Source organism: Oncorhynchus mykiss, chromosome 19 (genome assembly GCF_013265735.2).
Source record: "Oncorhynchus mykiss isolate Arlee chromosome 19, USDA_OmykA_1.1, whole genome shotgun sequence".
Classification (NCBI taxonomy): Eukaryota; Metazoa; Chordata; class Actinopteri; order Salmoniformes; family Salmonidae; genus Oncorhynchus; species Oncorhynchus mykiss.
The window spans coordinates 50,058,763-50,081,929 of record NC_048583.1 but is presented as its reverse complement, the minus strand read 5'-3'; the positions used below and the strand labels follow the sequence as shown (position 1 = coordinate 50,081,929).

The 23,167-nt window shown below is 42.9% G+C and overlaps 2 protein-coding genes across 7 annotated transcripts in view; one reads left to right on the top strand and one right to left on the bottom strand.

The window, feature by feature from the left end:
* Positions 1–9,400, top strand: part of LOC110498070 (C-C chemokine receptor type 6-like) — a 28,349-nt gene extending 18,949 nt beyond the window's left edge. For both annotated transcript variants that reach the window (XM_021574641.2, XM_021574642.2), the window contains exons 2-4: positions 7,654–7,996; positions 8,123–8,533; positions 8,651–9,400. In XM_021574641.2, coding sequence (XP_021430316.1) covers positions 7,664–7,996; positions 8,123–8,533; positions 8,651–9,031 — 1,125 coding nt within the window. In that variant the 5' untranslated portion in view covers positions 7,654–7,663 and the 3' untranslated portion in view covers positions 9,032–9,400. The remainder of the gene's footprint in view (positions 1–7,653; positions 7,997–8,122; positions 8,534–8,650) is intronic.
* Positions 9,401–13,547: 4,147 nt separating this feature from the next.
* The window catches only part of zgc:113142 (uncharacterized protein LOC503524 homolog), a 30,618-nt gene continuing 20,998 nt past the window's right edge, over positions 13,548–23,167 (bottom strand). For all 5 annotated transcript variants that reach the window (XM_036955012.1, XM_036955013.1, XM_021574636.2 and 2 more), the window contains 4 exons: positions 17,828–18,286; positions 15,908–16,060; positions 15,568–15,701; positions 13,548–15,092 (listed from right to left, as the gene is read on the bottom strand). In XM_036955012.1, coding sequence (XP_036810907.1) covers positions 14,727–15,092; positions 15,568–15,701; positions 15,908–16,060; positions 17,828–18,188 — 1,014 coding nt within the window. In that variant the 5' untranslated portion in view covers positions 18,189–18,286 and the 3' untranslated portion in view covers positions 13,548–14,726. The remainder of the gene's footprint in view (positions 15,093–15,567; positions 15,702–15,907; positions 16,061–17,827; positions 18,287–23,167) is intronic.

The window sequence follows — 23,167 nt, the reverse complement described above, 5'->3', positions numbered from 1 at the left end:
CAACTTAGTGTATGTAAACTTCTGACCAACTGGAATTGTGATACTGTGAATTATAAGTGAAAAATCTGTTCGTAAACAATTGTTGGAAAAATGACTTGTGTCATGCACAAAGTAGATGTCCTAATCGACTTACCAAAACAATAGTCTGTTAACAAGAAATGTGTGGAGTGGTTGAAAAACGAGATTTAATGACTCCAACCTAAGTATATGTACACTTCCGACTTCAACTGTGTAATATGGTGAATGTAGTTCAATGTTTTACACTCTTGAACTCTTTTCAGTCATTTTTAAAATTCAAACAGAAGTGAAACCATAGTACTATTAGTGTTGACTCCTGATAACAGTATGTGAGCTGATTCTCAATGTGCTTATCTTTGATTATGACCAGCAGACTCCACTAGCACCACTTTGACCCGTTTTAGTCAGATGCCCTGTACAATGTGTCTGAGTATCTATTATCAAATCAAATGTATTTATAAAGCCCTTCTTAAATCAGCTGATATATCAAAGTGCTGTACAGAAACCCAGCCTAAAACCCCAAACAGTAAGCAATGCAGGTGTAGAGGCATGGTGGCTAGGAAAAACTCCCTAGAAAGGCCTTAACCTAGGAACAAACCCAGAGAGGAACCAGGCTGAGGGATGGCCAGTCCTCTTCTGGCTGTGCCGGATGGAAATTATAACAGAACTTGGCCAAGATGTTCAAATGTTCATAAATGACCAGCATGGTCAAATAATAGTAATTACAGTGAACATGTCAGAGTTCCATAGCCGCAGGCAGAACAGTTGAAACTGGAGCAGCAGCACGGCCAGGTGGACTGGGGACAACAAGGAGTCATCATGCCAGGTAGTCTTAAGGCATGGTCCTAAGGCTCGGGTCCTCCAAGAGAGAGAAAGAGAGAGTTAGAGAGAGCATACTTAAATTCACACAGGACACCGGATAAGACAGGAGAAATACTCCAGATATAACAGACCCTAGCCCCCCGACACAAACTACTGCAGCATAAATACTGGAGGCTGAGACAGGAGGGGTCAGGAGACACTGTGGCCCCATCTGATGATACCCCCGGACAGGGTCAAACAGGCAGGATATAACCCCACCCACTTTGCCAAAGCTCAGTCCCCATACCACTAGAGGGATATCTTCAACCACCAACTTACCATCTTGAGACAAGGCCGAGTATAGCCCACAAAGATCTCCGCTATGGCACAACCCAAGGGGGGGGGGGTGCCAACCCAGAGAGGAAGACCACGTCAGTGACTCAACCCACTCAAGTGACGCACCCCTCCTAGGGAAGGCATGGAAGAGCACCAGTAAGCCAGTGACTCAGCCCCTGTAATAGGGTTAGAGGCAGAGAATCCCAGTGGCGAGAGGGGAACTGGCCAGGCAGAGACAGCAAGGGCGATTTGTTGCTCCAGTGTCTTTCTGTTCACCTTCACACTCCTGGGCCAGACTACACTCAATCATAGGACCTACTGAAGAGATGAGTCTTCAATAAAGACTTAAAGGATGAGACTGAGTCTGCGTCTCTCACATGGGTAGGCAGACCATTCCATAAAAATGGAGCTCTATAGGAGAAAGCCCTGCCTCCAGCTGTTTGCTTAGAAATTCTAGGGACAATTAGGAGACCTGCGTCTTGTGACCGTAGCATACGTGTAGGTATATATGGCAAGACCAAATCAGAAAGATAGGTAGGAGCAAGCCCATGTAATGCTTTGTAGGTTAATAAGACTCCAGCTTCAGTAATTTTTGCAATTCGTTCCAGTTATTGGCAGCAGAGAACTTGAAGGAAAGGCGGCCAAAGGAGGTGTTGGCTTCGGGGATGACCAGTGAAATATACCTGCTGGAGCGCGGTAAGCACCATGGTCTTGTAGTCAACCTTTATTTCCAGTGGTGGACAAAGTCGTTAACAGAGAGGTAGGAGGGAAGAAAGAAGAAAGAGTAGCTGGAGTAGCAGTGTTCTCTAGGGTGATCCATGTCTCTGTCAGGGCAAAAAGTTAAGGGACTGAAGAGCAGTGTCATGACGTTGGCCTGGGGGTATGTTTATGACAGTCATAAATACTTCTCCCCCCTTTTTCCTCTCTCTACCCTACTGATGTGACATTTGAAAATCCTTTGGTTAACATAGAGATTCTGGGAACATCAGAAGGTGTGGGAAAATGAACTATATTCTGGTAATCCAACTAATTGAACATATGCGGTGGTACTTAATGAATATGTCAGTTCAGTTGTCATCTGAGACATTCTCATCAATGATAAGATGACAAACTCTACAGTGGAAAGTCTGCACATTGTAGTTATCGGATTCACATGGAATTGTTGTTCAATTTAAATTGTTGACTATAAAATTATTGGTGAAAAGATTAAATGTAATTTTAGCTACCAAATGAGAAATTTGGGTTTTCATAAGGTTAGGGCTCTGCTCAATCAGTGGCCCACCCCTGGGAAGAGACATGGGTTATAAAACTTTTCAAACACACCCTTCTCGCTCCACTATATAAAGCCTTGACGAAAATGTAACCTCCTGTTCCGAGGATGTGAGGACGCCAGTCCATATGTTAAAAGTACTAACATGTTACCTGTTCCGAGGATGTGAGGACGACGGTCCGATGTCAGAATGGTTCAGATAATAACTACAGAACGAAGCCAATCAGAGCATGAGCTTTGGTTGCGAAAGGTATGAACTTTGAACTCTTATTCACTACAGAAGTGATACCTCCTAGCCTTTGAGTTAGCAACAGCAGCTGCAAACGTGGACAAGGAAAGCACAGACAGAGTATCCTGTCTACCATAAAAACAACGTTACTACAACGTATCCATTTTACCCCCACATTCTTCAAAGGACAAAGGACTCGGTTGGGCAACTCGGCCTTCCATCTACCACCAACCTACCGAAGCGCAGCTCAGAGTAAATATTTATTGCATTTTCCTTTTCCAAATGGGCGGTAATTTAGAATGCATTTACGTGCATATTTACGATAGAGACATCGCTTCTCCCTTTGTTCCTCCGTCTTCCCGCTCGAACCCAGCCCCCTTTTCTTTGTGTAACCAGCTGTCATATCTGTTCCGTCCGCTAGGGACGTTTTCCTTTATGACGTAATTTGTAATCAAGGTAGGATTCATTCTGTGTATATGTAATTCTGTGTGATTAGTTAGGTATTTAGTAAATAAATAATGAAACCCAATTTTGTATTGCTGATTCAACTTGTTAGCCAGGGTTCGTGAAGACAACCAAGAATTTACAACTTTCAGATGAGACTGAAATAAGGTGACGATTAATATTGACTGCTATTGATGTAAAATATTACTAGGTCTAAGAGTTTATTCCGAAGATAACAGCTCTATAAATATTATTTTGTGGTGCCCCAACTTTGTAGTTAATTATATTTACATGATTAGCTCAATCAGGTAATATTAATTACAAAGAAAGGAATTTATAGAAAAGCATGTCATATCACTTAATCCGGCATAGCCAAAGACACGACAGTAGCATAGGCTGAGATGAACTCGGCGTTCTTGACCACAGATCGGCAGTTCCAAATGCTGCCTGAGACTCGGAATTCCACTTGGGTTGTGCGCGCAGGGTACACTAAATTAGAAGGATTGCAGCCGAGGGGTGGGGAGCTTGTGTAAAGCTTACAGGGAGAGGTGTGAAGGTATAGAAAACACATACATAGTTGACAAAGCTACAAAAGAGCCAAATTTGATAATCTGTAAATAACTAGGCAAAATACTCAAGTGAGAGAGTGGTGTGGAGCCTTCCTCACTTTCCTTCCCCGAACTCTTCAGAATAACTCAAACCGTCTTTGTTTCGGCTACGGCGCCACTGACATTACCGACACTTACAGATGCTGCTGAGAAACTAGGGGAGACTGAATAACTAACTCTAATTGCTAATATCCTAGCACAGGTGGAGAGCACACTTCCCTGTACTAATTGCTAATTTGTCCCCACCCCCACAATCCTGGTTGATGTGTCAATAACTATCGTCAAATTATGCACAGTCAGCAGTTCACACTGCCAGTAGGCCACTGGGAAGACAGGCAGCAGTTAAAGTAGATGGCCCTAGCTAACAAAAAGATAAAAGTAGATGGCCCTAGCTAACAAAAGATAAAGAGACAAAATAAATATACTTATAGATTGAAGTATGACAATGCCCCCGTGCACAAAACGTAGTCCATACAGAAATTGTTTGTTGAGAGTAGTGTGGAAGAACTTGACTGGCCTGCACAGAGCCCTAACCTCAACCCCATTGAGCACCTTTGGGATGAATTGGAACGCCGACTGCAATCCAGGCCTAATCACCCAACATCAGTGCCAGACCTCACAAATGTTCTTATGGCTGAATGGAAGCAAGTCCCCGCAGCAATGTTCCAACATCTAGTGGAAAGCCTTCCAAAAAGAGTGGAGGCTGTTATAGCAGCAAAGGGGGGACCAACTCCATATTAATGTCCATGATTTTGGAGATGTTCGACGAGCAGGTGTCCACATACAGCATTCCATATAAGGCATCCAGACCTTATGAAATTTGCACAGTATACCCTTGTAATAAATCAAATCTAGTGACACATAACTTTACATTTCTGCCATCCATTTTGACATTGTGGGAGGATAACCAACATCCCAATTAATGGCAATGCATTTCATACCCGCTATAAATGCTAGGTTACACTGTTTCTTCTGATAACAGTCTCCAGTATCAACATTTCCAAGCAAACAAAAACAGGGAGGAGGGAGAATCTGTAGACATGCTAAGATAAAATAACACACTCTTTGCCAGAATTTGCTCAGCATTCACCAGAGCATAACATATGCAATAACATTGAAATATATCCCCTTTTGTGTTTTATACCTCCAGTAGAGGAATTACATATCTGAGTGCATGGTGTTCAGTTTCACTGGCATATAGTACGTTCTATGGATGGTCTTAAATTTAAGTAATTTATGTCTGAGATTATATGTACGTGATTGGTTATTCAAACAGATCTGTATCCATTCATCATCATCAGTAGTGTCTCCCAGGTCTTCCTCACATTTTGTTTGTGTCATCGGTAAAAGCCTCTGTCACCCCTTGATACAGTTTGGAAATCAACTTTAGAGGTTTGTCACACTGTTTTAAAATAGTTTCAATCTTTGAAGCTCCTGGCTTGTCCAGTGTTTGCTGCGCAGAGAGAATAAAGTGTTGCATCTGCAAAAGTTAACCTCCAAGCCATCACAGACGGGTCTTCCCTGCTTCCCTGACCCTGCTGAGACCCCTGTCACCATCTGATCCTGGTGTACATTTATACATTATCCAAGAATAGAATCAATGGTTCAATAATTGAAATGACCATTATTCCCAGATCCCAGACTGTAACCTACCTATCAACTCAAGATGGAACTTTGTATCAATTCACTGATTGTTATAATATACTTCAAAATTCACCTCCGCTCCGAAGACTGGTCTTCCCTGGCTGTCTGACCCGGCTGGGACACCGGTCACCATTTGATCCTGCTAAGACATGATGTGCATAGTGTTGTGTACTGAATGTTCCACCATGACAGTGAAGGCTGTAGAGCTGTTTATACCGTGTCAGTGTGAAAAGTAGGGAATTAGCTAGGGAAACTGACAAATCAATAACGTTACATTGACTGTGATTGGGGCTGTGATCACTGACTGTGAATTGGGCAAAAATAATATCTAACGTTAGCCAACTTTTGCCAATTAGCCAACATTTGCAACTGGCGAAAACGAGCCAAGTTCATTTACTTCTGTTGAAACCAGACAAAACAAAGTGGTGTCCCTGCGGTCCTAAATCCACTTGGCTGAAACCGCCAAACAGCCTCACCGCTCTGGTACTAAAGCACACCGATGCCGCTTTTTGTATCACAATGCTTTATCATGGGGGGTGGGGTGGGGGTCCAAATGCAATTTTAGGATGTGTGTGTGTGTGTGTGTGTGGCCCCTGGCCACAACAAAGCGGAATTCAGAAAATATACACTACCGGTCAAAAGTTTTCGAACACCTACTCATTCAGGGGTTTTTCTTTATTTTTTACTATTTTCTACAATGTAGAATACTAGTGAAAACATTGAAACTATGAAATAACACATATGGAATCATGTAGTAACCAAAAAAGTGTTACAATTTTTATATATGACAAGGTAGGAGGGTATACAGACAATAGCCCCATTTGGTAAAAGTCAATTTCATGGCAAGAAAAGCTCAAATAAGCAAAGAGAAACGACAGTCCATCATTTCTTTAAGACACAAATGTCAGTCAATGCGGAACATTTTAAGAACTTTGAAAGTTTCAAGTGCAGTCGCAAAAACCATCAAGCGCTATGATGAAACTGGCTCTCATGAGGACCGCCACATGATTGGAAGACCCAGAGTTACCTCTGCTGCACAGGATAAGTTCATTAGAGTTACCAGCCTCAGAAATTGCAGCCCAAATAAATGCTTCACAGAGTACAAATAACAGATACATCAACATCAACTGTTCAGAGGAGACTGTGTGAATCAGGCCTTTATGGTCGAATTGCTGCAAAGAAAGCATTACTAAAGGACACCAATAAGAAGAAGACTTGCGTGGGCCAATAAACACGAGCAATGGACATTAGACTGGTGGAAATCTGTCCTTTGGTCTGGAGTCCAAATGGGAAATACACATGATCTCCGCATGTGTATTTCCTACTGTAAAGCATGGAGGAGGAGGTGTTATGGCGTGGGGGTGCTTTGCTGGTTACAGTGTCTGTGATTTATTTAGAATTCAAGGCACACTTAATAAGCATGGCTACCACAGCATTCTGCAGCAATACGCCATCCCATCTGGTTTGGGCTTAGTGGGACTATCATTTGTTTTTAAACAGGACAATGACGCAACACACCTCCAGGCTGTGTAAGGGCAATTTTACCAAGAAGGAGAGTGATGGAGTGCTGCATCAGATGACCTGGCTTCCACAATCCTCCACAAACGCAACCAAATTGAGATAGTTTGTGATGAGTCGAACCGCAGATTGAAGGAAAAGCAGCCAACAAGTGCTCAGCATTTGTGGGAACTCCTTCAAGACTGTTAGAAAAAGCATTCCAGGGGAGGCTGGTTGAGAGAATGCCAAGAGTGTGAAAAGCTGTCATCGAGGCAAAGGGTAGCTATTTGAAGAATCTCAAATATAAAATATATTTTGATTTGATGAACACTTCTTTGGTTATTATATGATTCCATATGTGTTATTTCATAGTTGTGATATCTTCACTATTATTCTACAATGTAGAAAATAGTAAATAAAGAAAAAACCTTGAATGAGTAGGTGTTCTAAAACTTTTGACCTGTAGTGTATATATTGCAAATTCTTAACATAATGTACAAATTGGATGATGGACATCCACAAATGAATACATACCATACGAAATGTAACATACCATACTAAATGGAGGGAGACATATTTACATTTACTATGTTACATCTATCCCAGAGTCCAAGTTGCAGCGCTCTACAGTATGTGTAAAATAAGAAATGTCACATTGTAGCTACAGGCTAGTTCACAAATACTGTGATGTTTATCTCTTCTTTTTTGTCATGGACTTGATTGTACAACATTAAAGAGCCATTTAATGACTAAATCATTATTATCATTACTACTATTTTCTACAGCAAAATATGTCTTCTCCACAGGTGATAAAACATGAATGAGACGTTCACAGATGCATATGATTATGACATCACAGAAAACGACAATAAAGATTATCCAGATGATAACGAATATATCTGTAACCTGAATCCCAACCGTGGTATGGAGATAGTCATACAGACCTACTTCCATTCCTTCATCTGTGCATTCGGTTTCTGTGGCAATGCATTTGTGATAGTCACATATGCCTTCTACAAGAAAGCCAAGACCATGACGGACGTGTACCTTCTGAACGTGGCGGTGGCAGACCTGCTCTTCATCGTGGCCCTACCTCTCATAATTTACAATGAGCAGCATGACTGGAGCATGGGCTCAGTGGCCTGCAAGGTATGGAGTTCTCACAGTTCCTAATGAAGTTCCCAATACAGGTTCTAAAGTTCAAAATTTGTTCCTTTCCACATTGCATGGACAATAATGTTTTTCTTAATTGTCTTCATTATTTGAATTTATAAGGCTTTGCGAGGAGCCTACAGCATCAACCTGTACAGTGGCATGCTCCTGCTGGCCTGCATCAGTGGAGATCGTTACATCTCCATCGTCCAGGCCAGGCGCTCCTTTGGCCTCCGGTCCAAGAACCTGATCTATAGCCGCCTAATCTGTACAGCCATCTGGGCTCTGGCCATAGCCCTGTCCGTCCCCACAGTCATCTACAATGAGCGGGTTGAGGAGACCATCTTGCTGGAAGGGACTATAACCGTGTGTCAGGAGCAGTTCCAAAGTAACAGGACCGCCCGGCTGATGAAGGTGCTGGTGCCTAGCCTGCAGGTGGCCATGGGGTTCTTCCTGCCCCTCCTGGCCATGGTCCTCTGCTATGCCAGAATCCTATGGACCCTACTGAGGGCCCAAAGCACCCAGAGACACAAGGTTTAAGTATCCACCAAAATTCCAGTCATAGAATTGGAATGTTTAATTATAAGAATATATTTGTGTCCAAGTAAATGTCTCTTATTGGGTCAATTAAGTTTCCCATCTTCTCTTCAGGCGGTTCGTGTGGTACTAGCCGTGGTGTTGGTCTTCATCGTGTGCCACCTGCCCTACAATGTGGTGCTACTCTACCACACGGTGGCGCTGTTCCAGCAGAGGGAGTGTGAGGTAGAGAAGATTATCCTTACCACCCTCACCATCACCAGGAGCATGGCCTACCTCCACTGCTGCCTCAACCCCATCCTGTATGCCTTCATCGGGGTCAAGTTCAGGAGCCACTTCAGGAAGATCCTGGAGGACCTGTGGTGCATGGGCAGGAAGTACATCTACCCGTCTGGACGCTCCTCACGCATGACCTCTGACCTCTATATCCCAGCACACAAGTCCACCGACGGATCCAACAAATCCAACAAGAATGTCTCGTCGTTAACCATGTGAACATGGGAGTAGGTAGAGATTGCCTCCAATTACTATGGGTGATGATAGCATGGTTAGTCAGGAAATCAAGTAGTGATTTATATTCTGTGTACAGTGTGAGTATGTTTGCTACTGTATCTACATAATTTACCTATAGTATTTGCTGTATTAATCCAATTGAATGCTCATTGCTACTCTAATTACAGATAAAAGCCGGGAATTTTACCAGAGAATTTTAGAACATGGACACTGTCTCGTTGGCCTAACGTTATATCCTATTTTGACTTTGGTGCAGGTCATGTTGTTATTCACGTTAACATCTCTGGTAGATACATACTACAGTCTATCAAATAAAATCTGTTAATTTCTCACATGAACAGGATACAGAAGGTGTGGTGAAATGGATACTTGCATAGTGGAGTCTTTTGTTTAGACATGTAGCTAGCTAAATAATGAAGCATAATTCCAACTCAAAACATTACTACCCTGCATGACACACACACACACACGATGACATATGCACTATACACACACATGGATTTAGTACTGTAGATATGTGGTAGTGGTGGAGTAGGGGCCTTAGGGCACACAGTGTGTTGTGAAATCTGTGAAGGTATTGTAATGTTTTTAAAATTGTATAAACTGCCTTAATTTTGCAGGACCCCAGAAAGAATGGCCTTCACTTTTCTCAGGATCTGTAGCTACACCATTCGCACTGACGACAATAATTTGTTCTTAACAGACTTACCTAGTTAAATAAAGGTTAAATCAAATTTAAAAAATGATATGCCCCAACAACATCAAAAGTGACACCTTTTCAGGTTGAGCTTGAAGTTGTGGGCCTTAAGACGTTCAAAGACCATTTCCAGTCCCTGCAGAACCCAGGTCTTCAGTAGGCGCATAGACCAAGACATCATCAAGGTAAAACAGCAGGCTATGAAAGTTCTGATCTCCGAAGATGTTTAGCATCATCCTCATGAATGTTACAGACTGTTACATAACCCCTATGGAATATGGTTGTATTCATAAAATCCAAACGGTGATGTAAAGGCTGTGAATCTCTGGTCATCCTGAATCTCTGGTCATCTCTGGTCATCCAATGTGCATCTTCACATTGTAGTAGCCAGGGGTAAGGTCCGTTGTCGAAAAAAAGGCATTTCCACCTAAAGCAGCCAGCGCGTCAGCCTGGTGAGGAAGTGGTGAGCGTCTTTGATGGTGCGACATGCAGAAATCAGTAGCGCTGCTATAGATGACATAGAAAAGGAGAGAAATTAAAATAAATGGCCTCGTATTATTTCTTTAATGAAATTGCTATGGGTTTTTACAAGAATTACATTCTTTTGCATATTTTGTATTGTGACATGTTGAATTAATCTAGCAAAGAATTACTAAAACATGTAACTGGATGCAACCTAACACAATACAAATACTGCATTTCAGGTCTCTAAAAGAAATGTATTTGCCTAGGACAGATATAATCTTGCACGGAAAATACAAATAAGCTCTCACTAACATTTCCATGGGATGATTTGAATATACCAATCTTTTCCTTCAAAAGTAACTTGGTGCCAGAGGGAGCCTTTCCAACAAAAATACCAGACAGAAGCAGGGTGTGATCTTATTGGGTGAAAGGAAGGAATACATCCCTAATTGACCCCTGTGCCATTCATATCATTATAGCCTTAGCATACAGTATACTGTTTTTATCATAACAATTACAGTACTCCGATCACTTCCCCATGTCCAATATCACTACAAAGACACATTAAGACCTTCCTCTTTATTCTATTAACATCCTGTTTGTGATTCAACCACCACGGTAATTTATGAGCTTTTCAGGGAAAGGGCACATTTCAACAACATAGGTTTTGGTTTGTGAAAAATTATAGGATGGAAAGTAAAGACTGCAGTAAAGACTGCAGAAACACATGAAAGTGTTTGTGTTGAGTAGAGTTAAAAGGCACTAGCCCTGTTTATACTTGGTTCTGACATGCTCTCTTTGTCCTGATCTTGTCCACATTGTGATTGTGCTCACATTTTTAGACTGGTGTATACGTTAAAATACACATCTTCCTGACCACCTCCAGAGGTAGTCAAACTCGCATTGTATCTGTATATCTTACAAGTGTAGTCTGCTCTGGACAGCGAAACCATTTAAATCATCATTATTCCACCCTCTAAAACAGTTGACAGGTGACACCATTGACTTATAGCATCAATATGTGTCTTAAAATAAATATATATAATTTTGAAAGAATATCTGTCAAACAATTTGCATACAGGGAGGGACCAGGATATCTGGTCACACTGCGAACACAGTGGACGAATAAGAGAGACACATTTTAGTACCATGTGTAGACACAATGGCTACAATGTGGGCCCAATCAGAATACGGATGCATGTTAGCACCAGGTACAAACAAGGCTTTAGATGCAGTGGAAGAAAAGGTTAAAAAGTGGCATCCATAAAACAGTTGTACAACATTAGCGGTAGAATTGGAGCGAATAAACAATAACGAAGTGACTACTGGTAGGACAATGTCCACTGTATTTGTGTCACAGACACCCCCTGTAATGGCCCTAAACCTCTACTAAACCCTAATGATGATACACTAACTTTTTCCAACCATGTAAACAGTACCCATTGGAAAAAATGCTGGAAATATTCCTTGTGAATATGGTATTTTGGACTAATACAGATTCTCATGCCATCTGCCTTTGAATAAAGCCTTCAGAGGAAGCAGAGGGGAGAAAGTACAACGAGATAGTCAGTGATATAATATAGCCTATCATATGCAGTGTTGATTTTATCACACTGCATACAGTATGCACTAGAAACTATAGCCTCAACAATAGCAGTAACATTGAAGACGTTCTATACTGCAGTACAACTGTCTCTAAGATGACAGAAAACGCTCTCAGGGAATGGTGACAGAGTTCATCTCATATTTTCCTATGAGGACAATATCTGTAGATATGAAACAGTCATGGAGCCGAGCTGTGAGCAGCACTTGATTATCATCAACTGCTTTGGCTTTTCTCTAACCATCAAGTTAGAGATTTTCAGGTACTTTTGTATATTTTTTTAGTCAGCAGTTCTGAAAGTAGCGTTCACGAGCCAAAAGTGGTCGCCGAAAATTGCTACTAGGTCACAAACACTACATGGCCAAAAGTATGTGGACACATGCTCATCGAACATCTCATTCCAAAATCATGGGCATTAATATGAAGTTGGTCCACTCTTCTGGGAAGGCTTTCCACTAGATGTTGGGACATTGCTGAAGGGACTTGCTTCCATTCAGCCACAAGGGCATTAGTGAGTTTGGGCACTGATGTTGGGCGATTAGGCCTGGCTCGCAGTTGGTGTTCCAATTCATCCCAAAGGTGAGGTCAGCGCTCTGTGCAGGCCAGTCAAGTTCTTCCACACTGATCTCGACAAACTATTTCTGTATGGACCTCAATATGTGCACGGGAAAGGGCCTTCCCCAAAATGTTGCCACAAAGTTGGCTGCACAGAATCGACTAGAATGGCATTGTATTCTGTAGCGTTAAGACTTCCCTTCACTGGAACTAAGGTGCCTAGCCCAAACCATGAAAAACAGCCACAGACCATTACTCCTCCTCCACCAAACTTTACAGTTGGCACTATGCATTGGGGCATGTAGCATTCTCCTGGCATCATCCAAACCTAGATTAGTCCATCGGACTGCCAGATGGTGAAGCGTGATTCATCACTCCAGGGAACACGTTTCCATTGCTACAGAGTCCAATGGGGGCAAGTTTTACACCACTCCAGCCACCGCTTAGGATTGCACATGGTGATCTTAGGCTTGTGTGCGGCTGCTCGGCCATGGAAACCTATTTCATGAAGCTCCTGACAAACAGTTATTGTGCTGACGTTGCTTCCAGAGGCAGTTTGGAACTCGGTAGTGAGTGTTGCAGATGATTTGGAAACGTCAGTCCTCGCCGGTCTCGTTCTGTGAGCTTGTGTGGCCTACCACTTCGCGGCTGAGCTGTTGATGCTACTAAACGTCTCAACTTCACAATAACAGCACTTACAGTTGACCGGGTCAGCTCTAGCAGGGCAGACATTTTACAAACTGATTTGTTGGAAAGGTGGCTGAAATAGCCACTAAGTCTATGCCCTGTCAGTCATTTGTCAGCAGTAGGGATTATTCAATTAAGTATTTCTTGTCATTTAACAATAGACTTGTATTCATGCACATTTTTTCACCTGAGAAATACTGCACCAAACATCTTAGTTATTAATAAAAGATTTCTTGAGTTCGGCAAGGCGCCAGCCCAACCGAAGCATAAGGAAGGATTTAGGGCCCCTTTGAGCAAAGGGACATTTTTCAAACAACCCCAACACTCCATTTGCAAGAATTAGCATAGAGATAAAGGGTCTTCCCCATAAACTGCAGTTTCCTGCACCAAGAGAAAGGTAGTTAACACCAATAGAGGGGAAACTGTTACTATGCACATCAATTTGAAAGCCTATGGATTCTGTAGTGATAATGTACTTAGAATTGAGGTTGTATTCTTGACAAGTTTATTGCATAAAGCATTGTGTTTAAAGTATTATAGTAAATAACTGAGAAAAACAAACTGGTATAAAGAACGTTGCATACCACTTCTTGAATAAAACAACCACATACACAATATCTACAAAAGTATGTGGACGACACTTTAAATAGTGGATTCGGCTATTTCAGCCACACCCAAATCTGACAGGTGTTTAAAATTGAGCACACAGACATGATGTGGCTGAATGGAAGCAAGTCCCCGCAGCAATGTTCCAACATCTAGTGGAAAGCCTTCCCAGAATAGTGGAGGCTGTTATAGCAGCAAAGGGGGGGGGACCAACTCCATATTGATACCTATGATTTTGGAATGAGATGTTTGAAGAGCAGGTGTCCCCATACTTTTGGTCATGTAGTGTAGGTTCTGTATACTGTCGTGGAAATTTAGTACTGAGAGAGATTGTAATTTCTTCAAACAATCATCTTTATTAAATATCGATTAATTATTGCAATAAATAGGCTGGTCAACCCCACACCCTTGAGTGTTGGACTGAGTAACCTAACCTTTACACAAATGCAGAGTACTATATATAGCTGACACTAACAATGCTCTGTCATGGTTGGTTCAACCCCCCTCATGCAGACCAAGGAGCATCAAACCACTCTGGGTTCATCCTGCCGTTATCTGCACGTGGGTTGTTGTCTTTACCCCACCCTGGCTTAGATGATTTAGAGACAATGAGGAATTGTTCTAAACTCCTCCTGGCTATCTCCATCTCGGTTACACCCACCACATACATCTTGTCTATGTAAGGCAGTCTAACTAAATTGTCAGCTCAAGCCATCTCTGGTGACCATATGCCCAGATTAGCTGCAGGAAACTAGAGGGGAGACCATAAAAACACAGACACTAACAGGACAGAAATATCCTCCTATTTGTTAAGTATCAATTGCTAACTATTAATATCAAACAAATCAGGTAAATATGTAATTTTGTGGTTATGAGTGAAGCAAGCAGATGCAAGACACAGTAACATGCCATTGAATCCTCTTAGTAACATCCCGAACATCTTCTATTCACAAGCAAGTTTGCAACACAGAATAAGTGAGAAGCGCGATGTAAAAATATTGCACATTACAACATAACACAAAGCCATACACTTTCTCTACTGTCACTCATAATACAGATATTCTCTATTTGGAATAAAGCATTGCTTTTCTTTTGTTGTACATGGGACTGAGGTAGAAAACTGAATCAGTGACGCATGTCGGCAGATAGGGAAAGGCATAGAAGAACAACATATCCAGCTTAGAGACCAACAGATATCTGCGTTTAGGTCTGTCTGCTGTGAGGGCTTCCACCATAGCGTCTATGACCAGGCTGCTGTCCTGGTTGCCAGTCATACATGTAGACATGTGGTAGTTATTAGCCAGGTCCACATACTGTCTGTTGAACATCTGTTGACGCTCCTCGTCCAGTTTCTCCCAGATTTCTGTCCCTGTTCTCCGCCTCAGGATGCTGGTAGCAGGACCAAAGTTACCTGGCTGGATGATGCTCACCTGAGATCATCACCACAATGTTAAAGGGCCACTCTGAAGTTCAAACAATAAGCAGTCACACCGCCAGTGTCTTGGTGAAGACCTGAGGGATGGGGCTGGAGAAATGTGACCTTTCTCAAATTCATAAACAGAGCTATGGACAGAGCTATATCAAAGTTATAGATTTAATTGGTGTTTTGAAGCTATAGTGTTTGTTTACAATTACATTGTTAACCAACAAAGAAGTGAAACAAGCTTATATTTTGGATTCTGATGGGGTACCACAGTTGAACTACGTTCATGAGGCATTTATAATGTTATATTCTTCAACAATAAATGGTTATACTGTATATCATTAACTTAAATGTCCATAAATGGATATAGCAATCACAGATTAACGTTGTAAGGGGAATGTGTTGATTACAATCAATGTAAAACAATCTACAGAGTATTAAAAAGAGACACAGTAATTATGATTACCAACAGTTGTCTTTACCTTTACTCCAAAACAGTCCATCTCTACCCGTAGGCAGTCGGCAAACGCCTCCAGTCCTCTCTTTGACATACTGTAGGCCCCCATGGTCAGACAGTTGAAGAAGGCAAAGATGCTTGAGACGTACACCATCCGTCCTACGGAAATCAATGAACATTACACATTTTAGAACACTGTGGAGTAATATGAACATTGAATGTGATAAATCAAGAACTGTGATCACCATTATGAAATGGTGATGGTAAAATAATTATTAATATATATTTAATATATATATATATAATATATATATAATATATATAATATATGAAATGGTGATGGTAAAATAATTATTAATATATACCTTTTGAGGCACGAACCAATGGGAGGAAAGCTATGGAGGTCCTGATGCTGCCAAATAAGTTGACCTCAGCCATATTGCGATAATCATCAATGGTGTTCCACTCTGTCTCTGACCAGTCTGAGATGCCAGCATTGTTCACAACTGCCCAAAGCCCTTCAAACAAAACAAATCAACTTATATTAACAATGTGTTTAAAACCTGTTAAATCAGTTTTGTCATAAAGTGTCTCACAATACAGCCTGGCCTCAGAGCCATATGAAGCATACTATACATAATTCTGAGCACCTCCAAGATGATTGAAACTGTATATACAGTTTTTGGGGTGGCAGGTAGCCTAGTGGTTAGAGCGTTGGGTGAGTCACCGAAAGGTTGCTAGATCGAATCCCCGAGCTGACAAGGTAAAAATCTGTCGTTCTACCCCTGAACACTGCTTATAACAGCTGAAAGTACAATATTTTTGGTTATGGACAAGCTATTTCGCAGTGGTTTAGAACTACTCTATTTTAGCAACCAGGAAATGGCGGAGTGATTTCTGCATAGTACATCTTAAACATATCTGGAGCAGGCTGTAAAATGGTTTTGATACGCCCGCGGAGCGGAGATGAGCTCACGATTCACAGTGACTAGGCCTTCATCAAGGAGCTTAGGCCTTGTGCTGGAAAGTTTTTGTAGGATATTAGCCTACATTTACTGATTGATTCATCTTAATCTATTAACCTACATGGCTATATAGCAACAGTATCATATTTAGAGTCAGCAAACTAGCTAAGTGTTTTGATTTTCCACTACCTCAGGAGGTGAAATAATATTGCCTATAGGTGTCTGCAAATTCTCTGAAGAGCCCCCCAAAAATCTGATAATTCTGGATAATTTTTTACAGGTTTCACATCACAATTTCAATCATGCATTCCCTGGATAGGTTTGATGAAATCGCTACTCTTTGAATCATATATAGGCTACCATCTCCGTTGTCTTACTTGGCACTGGAAAAACATATTCTAGAGCCCTGCAAAGCAACTGTCCATCAAAATAGTTACATTTGTCACATTACTTTTTGTCCATATTATCGTCAGGCTCTATCTAGCACCTCCCACAAAAAAATGATTTATCGCTGATTCATCACCAAAAAAATAAGTCAACATATTGGGATATGGATTTTTGTCCGTGTCACCCAGCTCTACCCTAACCTTAATTCCTGCAATCCAAAGGTTGCGAGTTTGAGTGACAGTACAAGTCCTCTAATTCGTATGATATTGTATGACCGCTATTCAATTCATAATGTTACCTAAGGAAATGTAATATAACATGCTAAATGGAGGTATGCACAAAATCCTACACATTGAGCACCTGAGCCCAGGTTGCACATTTTATGTTTTAGTTGACAACAGGTGCTTTTGAGAAGGAAAAGGTTCACTCTTCGTGTTAATAACAGTCAATGCATCATTAATAAAGCCCTGGGGGAAAAGGGACTTGTGAAGGGCAGGAATATTAACCTCTGAATAGACTTAGTCATGGGTCAGCAACAGGTGTCCCACAAGCCAAAAGCAGCCCCCAAGTAATTATATATTTTTTTAAAGAGGCTAAAATCACCAGGAATTTATGACATCTGTTCCAAAGTACTCCCACAAATAAAAAGAGACGTGATGATGTATGACATGATTCTTAAAAAAAATACATCTTATTGGGTTTAGTCGTGCTCAATTTGCAGTGTACAGTTGGGCTATGTTCCGCCCCTGACTATCCGCTCCGACAAAAATTGGCCCATGGCTGAATATACTGTAGTTGCCTACCCCTGCTTAGTCTTAAGAGTTTCTTTTGAGAAGGAAATTGGATCATATAAATACATTTGATTTGATCATTTTTTTTGCATTAACAGTCCGTAATTGTTATGTTAAGTAACCTACTTGTAACAAAGCTTACCTTTCTCTGGCAGGTTAGATTGGACCACAGTCCTTGCCTGTGTCACATCTTCATCTTTAGTGACGTCTAGCTTGAGAATGTTCATATTGCTGGAGCTCTCTCTGTGCAGAGTTTGGGCACCGTCTCCGTTGGGAAACAGACAACCGGCGAAGACCACAAACCCCTGAGCATCCAGCCTGCGGGCCAGATGATGACCGAATCCGCTGTCACAGCCCGTTATCAGCACCGCACGGCCCGCTCCTATCACCTCTTGGTTCCTGCCTCGGCATGACAAGAGCATGAGGGCCAGGAGAAAGATCGCACAAACGGATGAGACAACGATTCCTCCAAAGGGGAAGGAAGTGAGCGCAGCGGCATCCATTCCAACGATGTTTAAAAGTTATCCAATAATGCTTCCCATCATTGCAAAATTGTCAGCAACTGCGTCCATTCTCAACCAGGGGTGTAGGCTATTTATTCCTGAAAGACAACAAAGAAGTTTTTTGTGCAGACTGTTGGGATGTTCTCTATGCTTTAGGACAGGGTTGTCAAACAAACAAACATGCTTGTGTTTGTAGCTCCAACAGTGCAGTAATAACTAGCAATAAAAAACAATACACACAATCCCAAAAAATTCAGAAATATCAGAACGAGCAATGTCAGATTATTTATATATATAAAATATTATAATTAAGTTCTGTATAGACAGTATATGAATAGAAAAGGTGCACAGCAGTAGTCATGTAGGATGAGCCATGACTACATATGAAGTGGGTAAAACAGTATGGAAACATTAATAAAGTGACCAGTGTTCAATGACTGTACATAGGGCAACAATCTAAGGTGCCGGGTAGAGTACCGGGTGGTAGCTGGCTAATAACAGTGACTGAGGTTCAGGGCAAGGTACTGGGCGGAGGCCGGCTAGTGGTAGCTGTTTAACAGTCTGATGGCCTGAAGATGGAAGCTGTTTATCTCTCGGTCCCAGCTTTGATGCACCTGTACGGTCTCCACCTTCTGTGGTGAACAGGCCTTGGTTCGGGTGGCTGAGGTCCGGGGGAGTGGAGTTCGGGATCCATGGATTGGCCCACTGAAGTCTGGCCTCTGGCCATCCAGGCCAGATCACTTTTTTTTAAATTGTATTTTTATTTTATTTCACCTTTATTTAACCAGGTAGGCTAGTTGAGAACAAGTTCTCATTTGCAACTGCGACCTGGCCAAGATAAAGCATAGCAGTGTGAACAGACAACAACACAGAGTTACACATGGAGTAAACAATTAACAAGTCAGTAACACAGTAGAAAAAAAAGGGGAGTCTATATACATTGTGTGCAAAAGGCATGAGGAGGTAAGCGAATAATTACAAATTTTGCAGATTAACAACACTGGAGTGATACATGATCAGATGGTCATGTACAGGTAGAGAGATATTGGTGTGCAAAAGAGCAGAAAAGTAAGTAAAAACAGTATGGGGATGAGGTAGGTAAAAATGGGTGGGCTGTTTACCGATAGACTATGTACAGCTGCAGCGCTCGGTTAGCTGCTCAGATAGCAGATGTTTGAAGTTGGTGAGGGAGATAAAAGTCTCCAACTTCAGCGATTTTTGCAATTCGTTCCAGTCACAGGCAGCAGAGAACTGGAACGAAAGGCGGCCAAATGAGGTGTTGGCTTTAGGGATGATCAGTGAGATACACCTGCTGGAGCGCGTGCTACGGATGGGTGTTGCCATCGTGACCAGTGAACTGAGATAAGGCGGAGCTTTACCTAGCATGGACTTGTAGATAACCTGGAGCCAGTGGGTCTGGCGACGAATATGTAGCGAGGGCCAGCCGACTAGAGCATACAAGTCGCAGTGGTGGGTGGTATAAGGTGATTTAGTGACAAAACGGATGGCACTGTGATAAGCTGCATCCAGTTTGCTGAGTAGAGTGTTGGAAGCAATTTTGCAGATGACATCGCCGAAGTCGAGGATCGGTAGGATAGTCAGTTTTATTAGGGTAAGTTTGGTGGCGTGAGTGAAGGAGGCTTTGTTGCGGAATAGAAAGCCGACTCTTGATTTGATTTTCGATTGGAGATGTTTGATATGAGTCTGGAAGGAGAGTTTGCAGTCTAGCCAGACACCTAGGTACTTATAGATGTCCACATATTCAAGGTCGGAACCATCCAGGGTGGTGATGCTGGTCAGGCGTGCGGGTGCAGGCAGCGAACGGTTGAAAAGCATGCATTTGGTTTTACTAGCGTTTAAGAGCAGTTGGAGGCCACAGAAGGAGTGTTGTATGGCATTGAAGCTCGTTTGGAGGTTAGATAGCACAGTGTCCAAGGACGGGCCGGAAGTATATAGAATGGTGTCGTCTGCGTAGAGGTGGATCAGGGAATCGCCCGCAGCAAGAGCAACATTATTGATATATACAGAGAAAAGAGTCGGCCCGAGGATTGAACCCTGTGGCACCCCCATAGAGACTGCCAGAGGACCGGAGCGTTGCCCTCCGATTTGACACACTGAACTCTGTCTGCAAAGTAATTGGTGAACCAGGCAAGGCAGTCATCAGAAAAACCGAGGCTACTGAGTCTGCCAATAAGAATATGGTGATTGACAGAGTCGAAAGCCTTGGCAAAGTCGATGAAGACGGCTGCACAGTACTGTCTTTTATCGATGGCGGTTATGATATTGTTTAGTACCTTGAGCGTGGCTGAGGTGAATTTTTGCACCCGTGACCAGCTCGGAAACCAGATTGCACAGCGGAGAAGGTACGGTGGGATTCGAGATGGTCAGTGACCTGTTTGTTGACTTGGCTTTCGAAGACCTTAGATAGGCAGGGCAGGATGGATATAGGTCTGTAACAGTTTGCGTCCAGGGTGTCTCCCCCTTTGAAGAGGGGGATGACTGCGGCAGCTTTCCAATCCTTGGGGATCTCAGACGATATGAAGGAGAGGTTGAACAGGCTGGTAATAGGGGTTGCGACAATGGCGGCGGATAGTTTCAGAAATAGAGGGTCCAGATTGTCAAGCCCAGCTGATTTGTAGGGGTCCAGGTTTTGCAGCTCTTTCAGAACATCTGCTATCTGGATTTGGGTAAAGGAGAGCCTGGAGAGGCTTGAGCGAGTAGCTGCTGGGGGGGCGGAGCTGTTGGCCGAGGTTGGAGTAGCCAGGCGGAAGGCATGGCCAGCCGTTGAGAAATGCTTGTTGAAATTTTCGATAATCATGGATTTATCGGTGGTGACCGTGTTACCTAGCCTCAGTGCAGTGGGCAGCTGGGAGGAGGTGCTGTTGTTCTCCATGGACTTCAGTGTCCCAGAACTTTTTGGAGTTGTAGCTACAGGATGCAAACTTCTGCCTGAAGAAGCTGGCCTTAGCGTTCCTGACTGACTGCGTGTATTGGTTCCTGACTTCCCTGAACAGTTGCATATCGCGGGGACTATTCGATGCTATTGCAGTCCGCCACAGGATGTTTTTGTGCTGGTCGAGGGCAGTCAGGTCTGGAGTGAACCAAGGGCTATATCTGTTCTTAGTTCTGCATTTTTTGAACGGAGCATGCTTATCTAAAATGGTGAGGAAGTTACTTTTAAAGAATGACCAGGCATCCTCAACTGACGGGATGAGGTCAATGTTCTTCCAGGATACCCGGGCCAGGTCGATTAGAAAGGCCTGCTCACAGAAGTGTTTTAGGGAGCGTTTGACAGTGATGAGGGGTGGTCGTTTGACTGGGGCTCCTTAGCGGATACAGGCAATGAGGCAGTGATCGCTGAGATCCTGGTTGAAGACAGCGGAGGTGTATTTGGAGGGCCAGTTGGTCAGGATGACGTCTATGAGGGTGCCCTTGTTTACAGATTTAGGGTTGTACCTGGTGGATTCCTTGATGATTTGTGTGAGATTGAGGGCATCTAGCTTAGATTGTAGGACTGCCGGGGTGTTAAGCATATCCCAGTTTAGGTCACCTAACAGAACAAACGCTGAAGCTAGATGGGGGGGCAATCAATTCACAAATGGTGTCCAGGGCACAGCTGGGAGCTGAGGGGGGTCGGTAGCAGGCGGCAACAGTGAGAGACTTATTTCTGGAGAGAGTCATTTTCAAAATTAGTAGTTCGAACTGTTTGGGTATGGACCTGGAAAGTATGACATTACTTTGCAGGCTATCTCTGCAGTAGACTGCAACTCCTCCCCTTTGGCAGTTCTATCTTGATGGAAAATGTTATAGTTGGGTATGGAAATCTCAGAATTTTTGGTGGCCTTCCTGAGCCAGGATTCAGACACGGCAAGGACATCAGGGTTAGTAGAGTGTGCTAAAGCAGTGAGTAAAACAAAATTAGGGAGGAGGCTTCTGATGTTGACATGCATGAAACCAAGGCTTTTTCGATCACAGAAGTCAACAAATGAGGGTGCCTGGGGACATGCAGGGCCTGGGTTTACCTCCACATCACCCGCGGAACAGTGGAGGAGTAGAATGAGGGTGCGGCTAAAGGCTATCAAAACTGGTCGCCTAGAGCGTTGGGGACAGAAAATAAAAGGAGCAGATTTCTGGGCATGGTAGAATATATTCAGGGCATAATGCGCAGACAGGGGTATGGTGGGGTGCGGGTACAGCGGAGGTAAGCCCAGGCACTGGGTGATGATGAGAGAGGTTGTATCACTGGACATGCTGGTTGTAATGGGTGAGGTCACCGCATGTGTGGGAGGTGGGACAAAGGAGGTATCAGGGGTATGAAGAGTGGAACTAGGGGCTCCATTGTAAACTAAAACAATGATAACTAACCTGAACAACAGTATACAAGGCATATTGACATTTGAGAGAGACATACAGCGAGGCATACAGTAATCACAGGTGTTGAATTGGGAGAGCTAGCTAAAACAGTAGCTAAAACAGTAGGTGAGACAACAACAGCTAATCAGCTAGCACAACAACAGCAGGTAAAATGGCGTTGACTAGGCAGGGAGGGTCGGATTAACTACACACAGAGCCTGAGTGCGGCTGGGGCCGACAGATAAAACATAAACAAGCAGAATGGAGTACCGTGATTAATGGACAGTCCAGCATGCATCAGCTATGTAGCCAAATGATCAGTGTCCAGGGGGCAGCGGTGGATGGGGCAGGGAAGCTGGACTGGCGAGTATTATCCAGGTTAAAAAACTGGCTGGCTGTGCAGAAGGTAAAAGCCGCTAGCAGTGGCTAACAATGACTGAATAGCTTGTAGCTAGTTAGCTTCTGGAGGTTCTTGAGCAGGGGTGTCAAAGTCAAATGGACGGAGGGCCAAATAAAAAAATCAGCTACAAGACGAGGGCCGGACTGTTCGAATGTTCATTGAAAAATTTTTAAATGACGCATATAGTCTAGTGAACCTAATTGAACCTACTGAAAACCTAACAAAT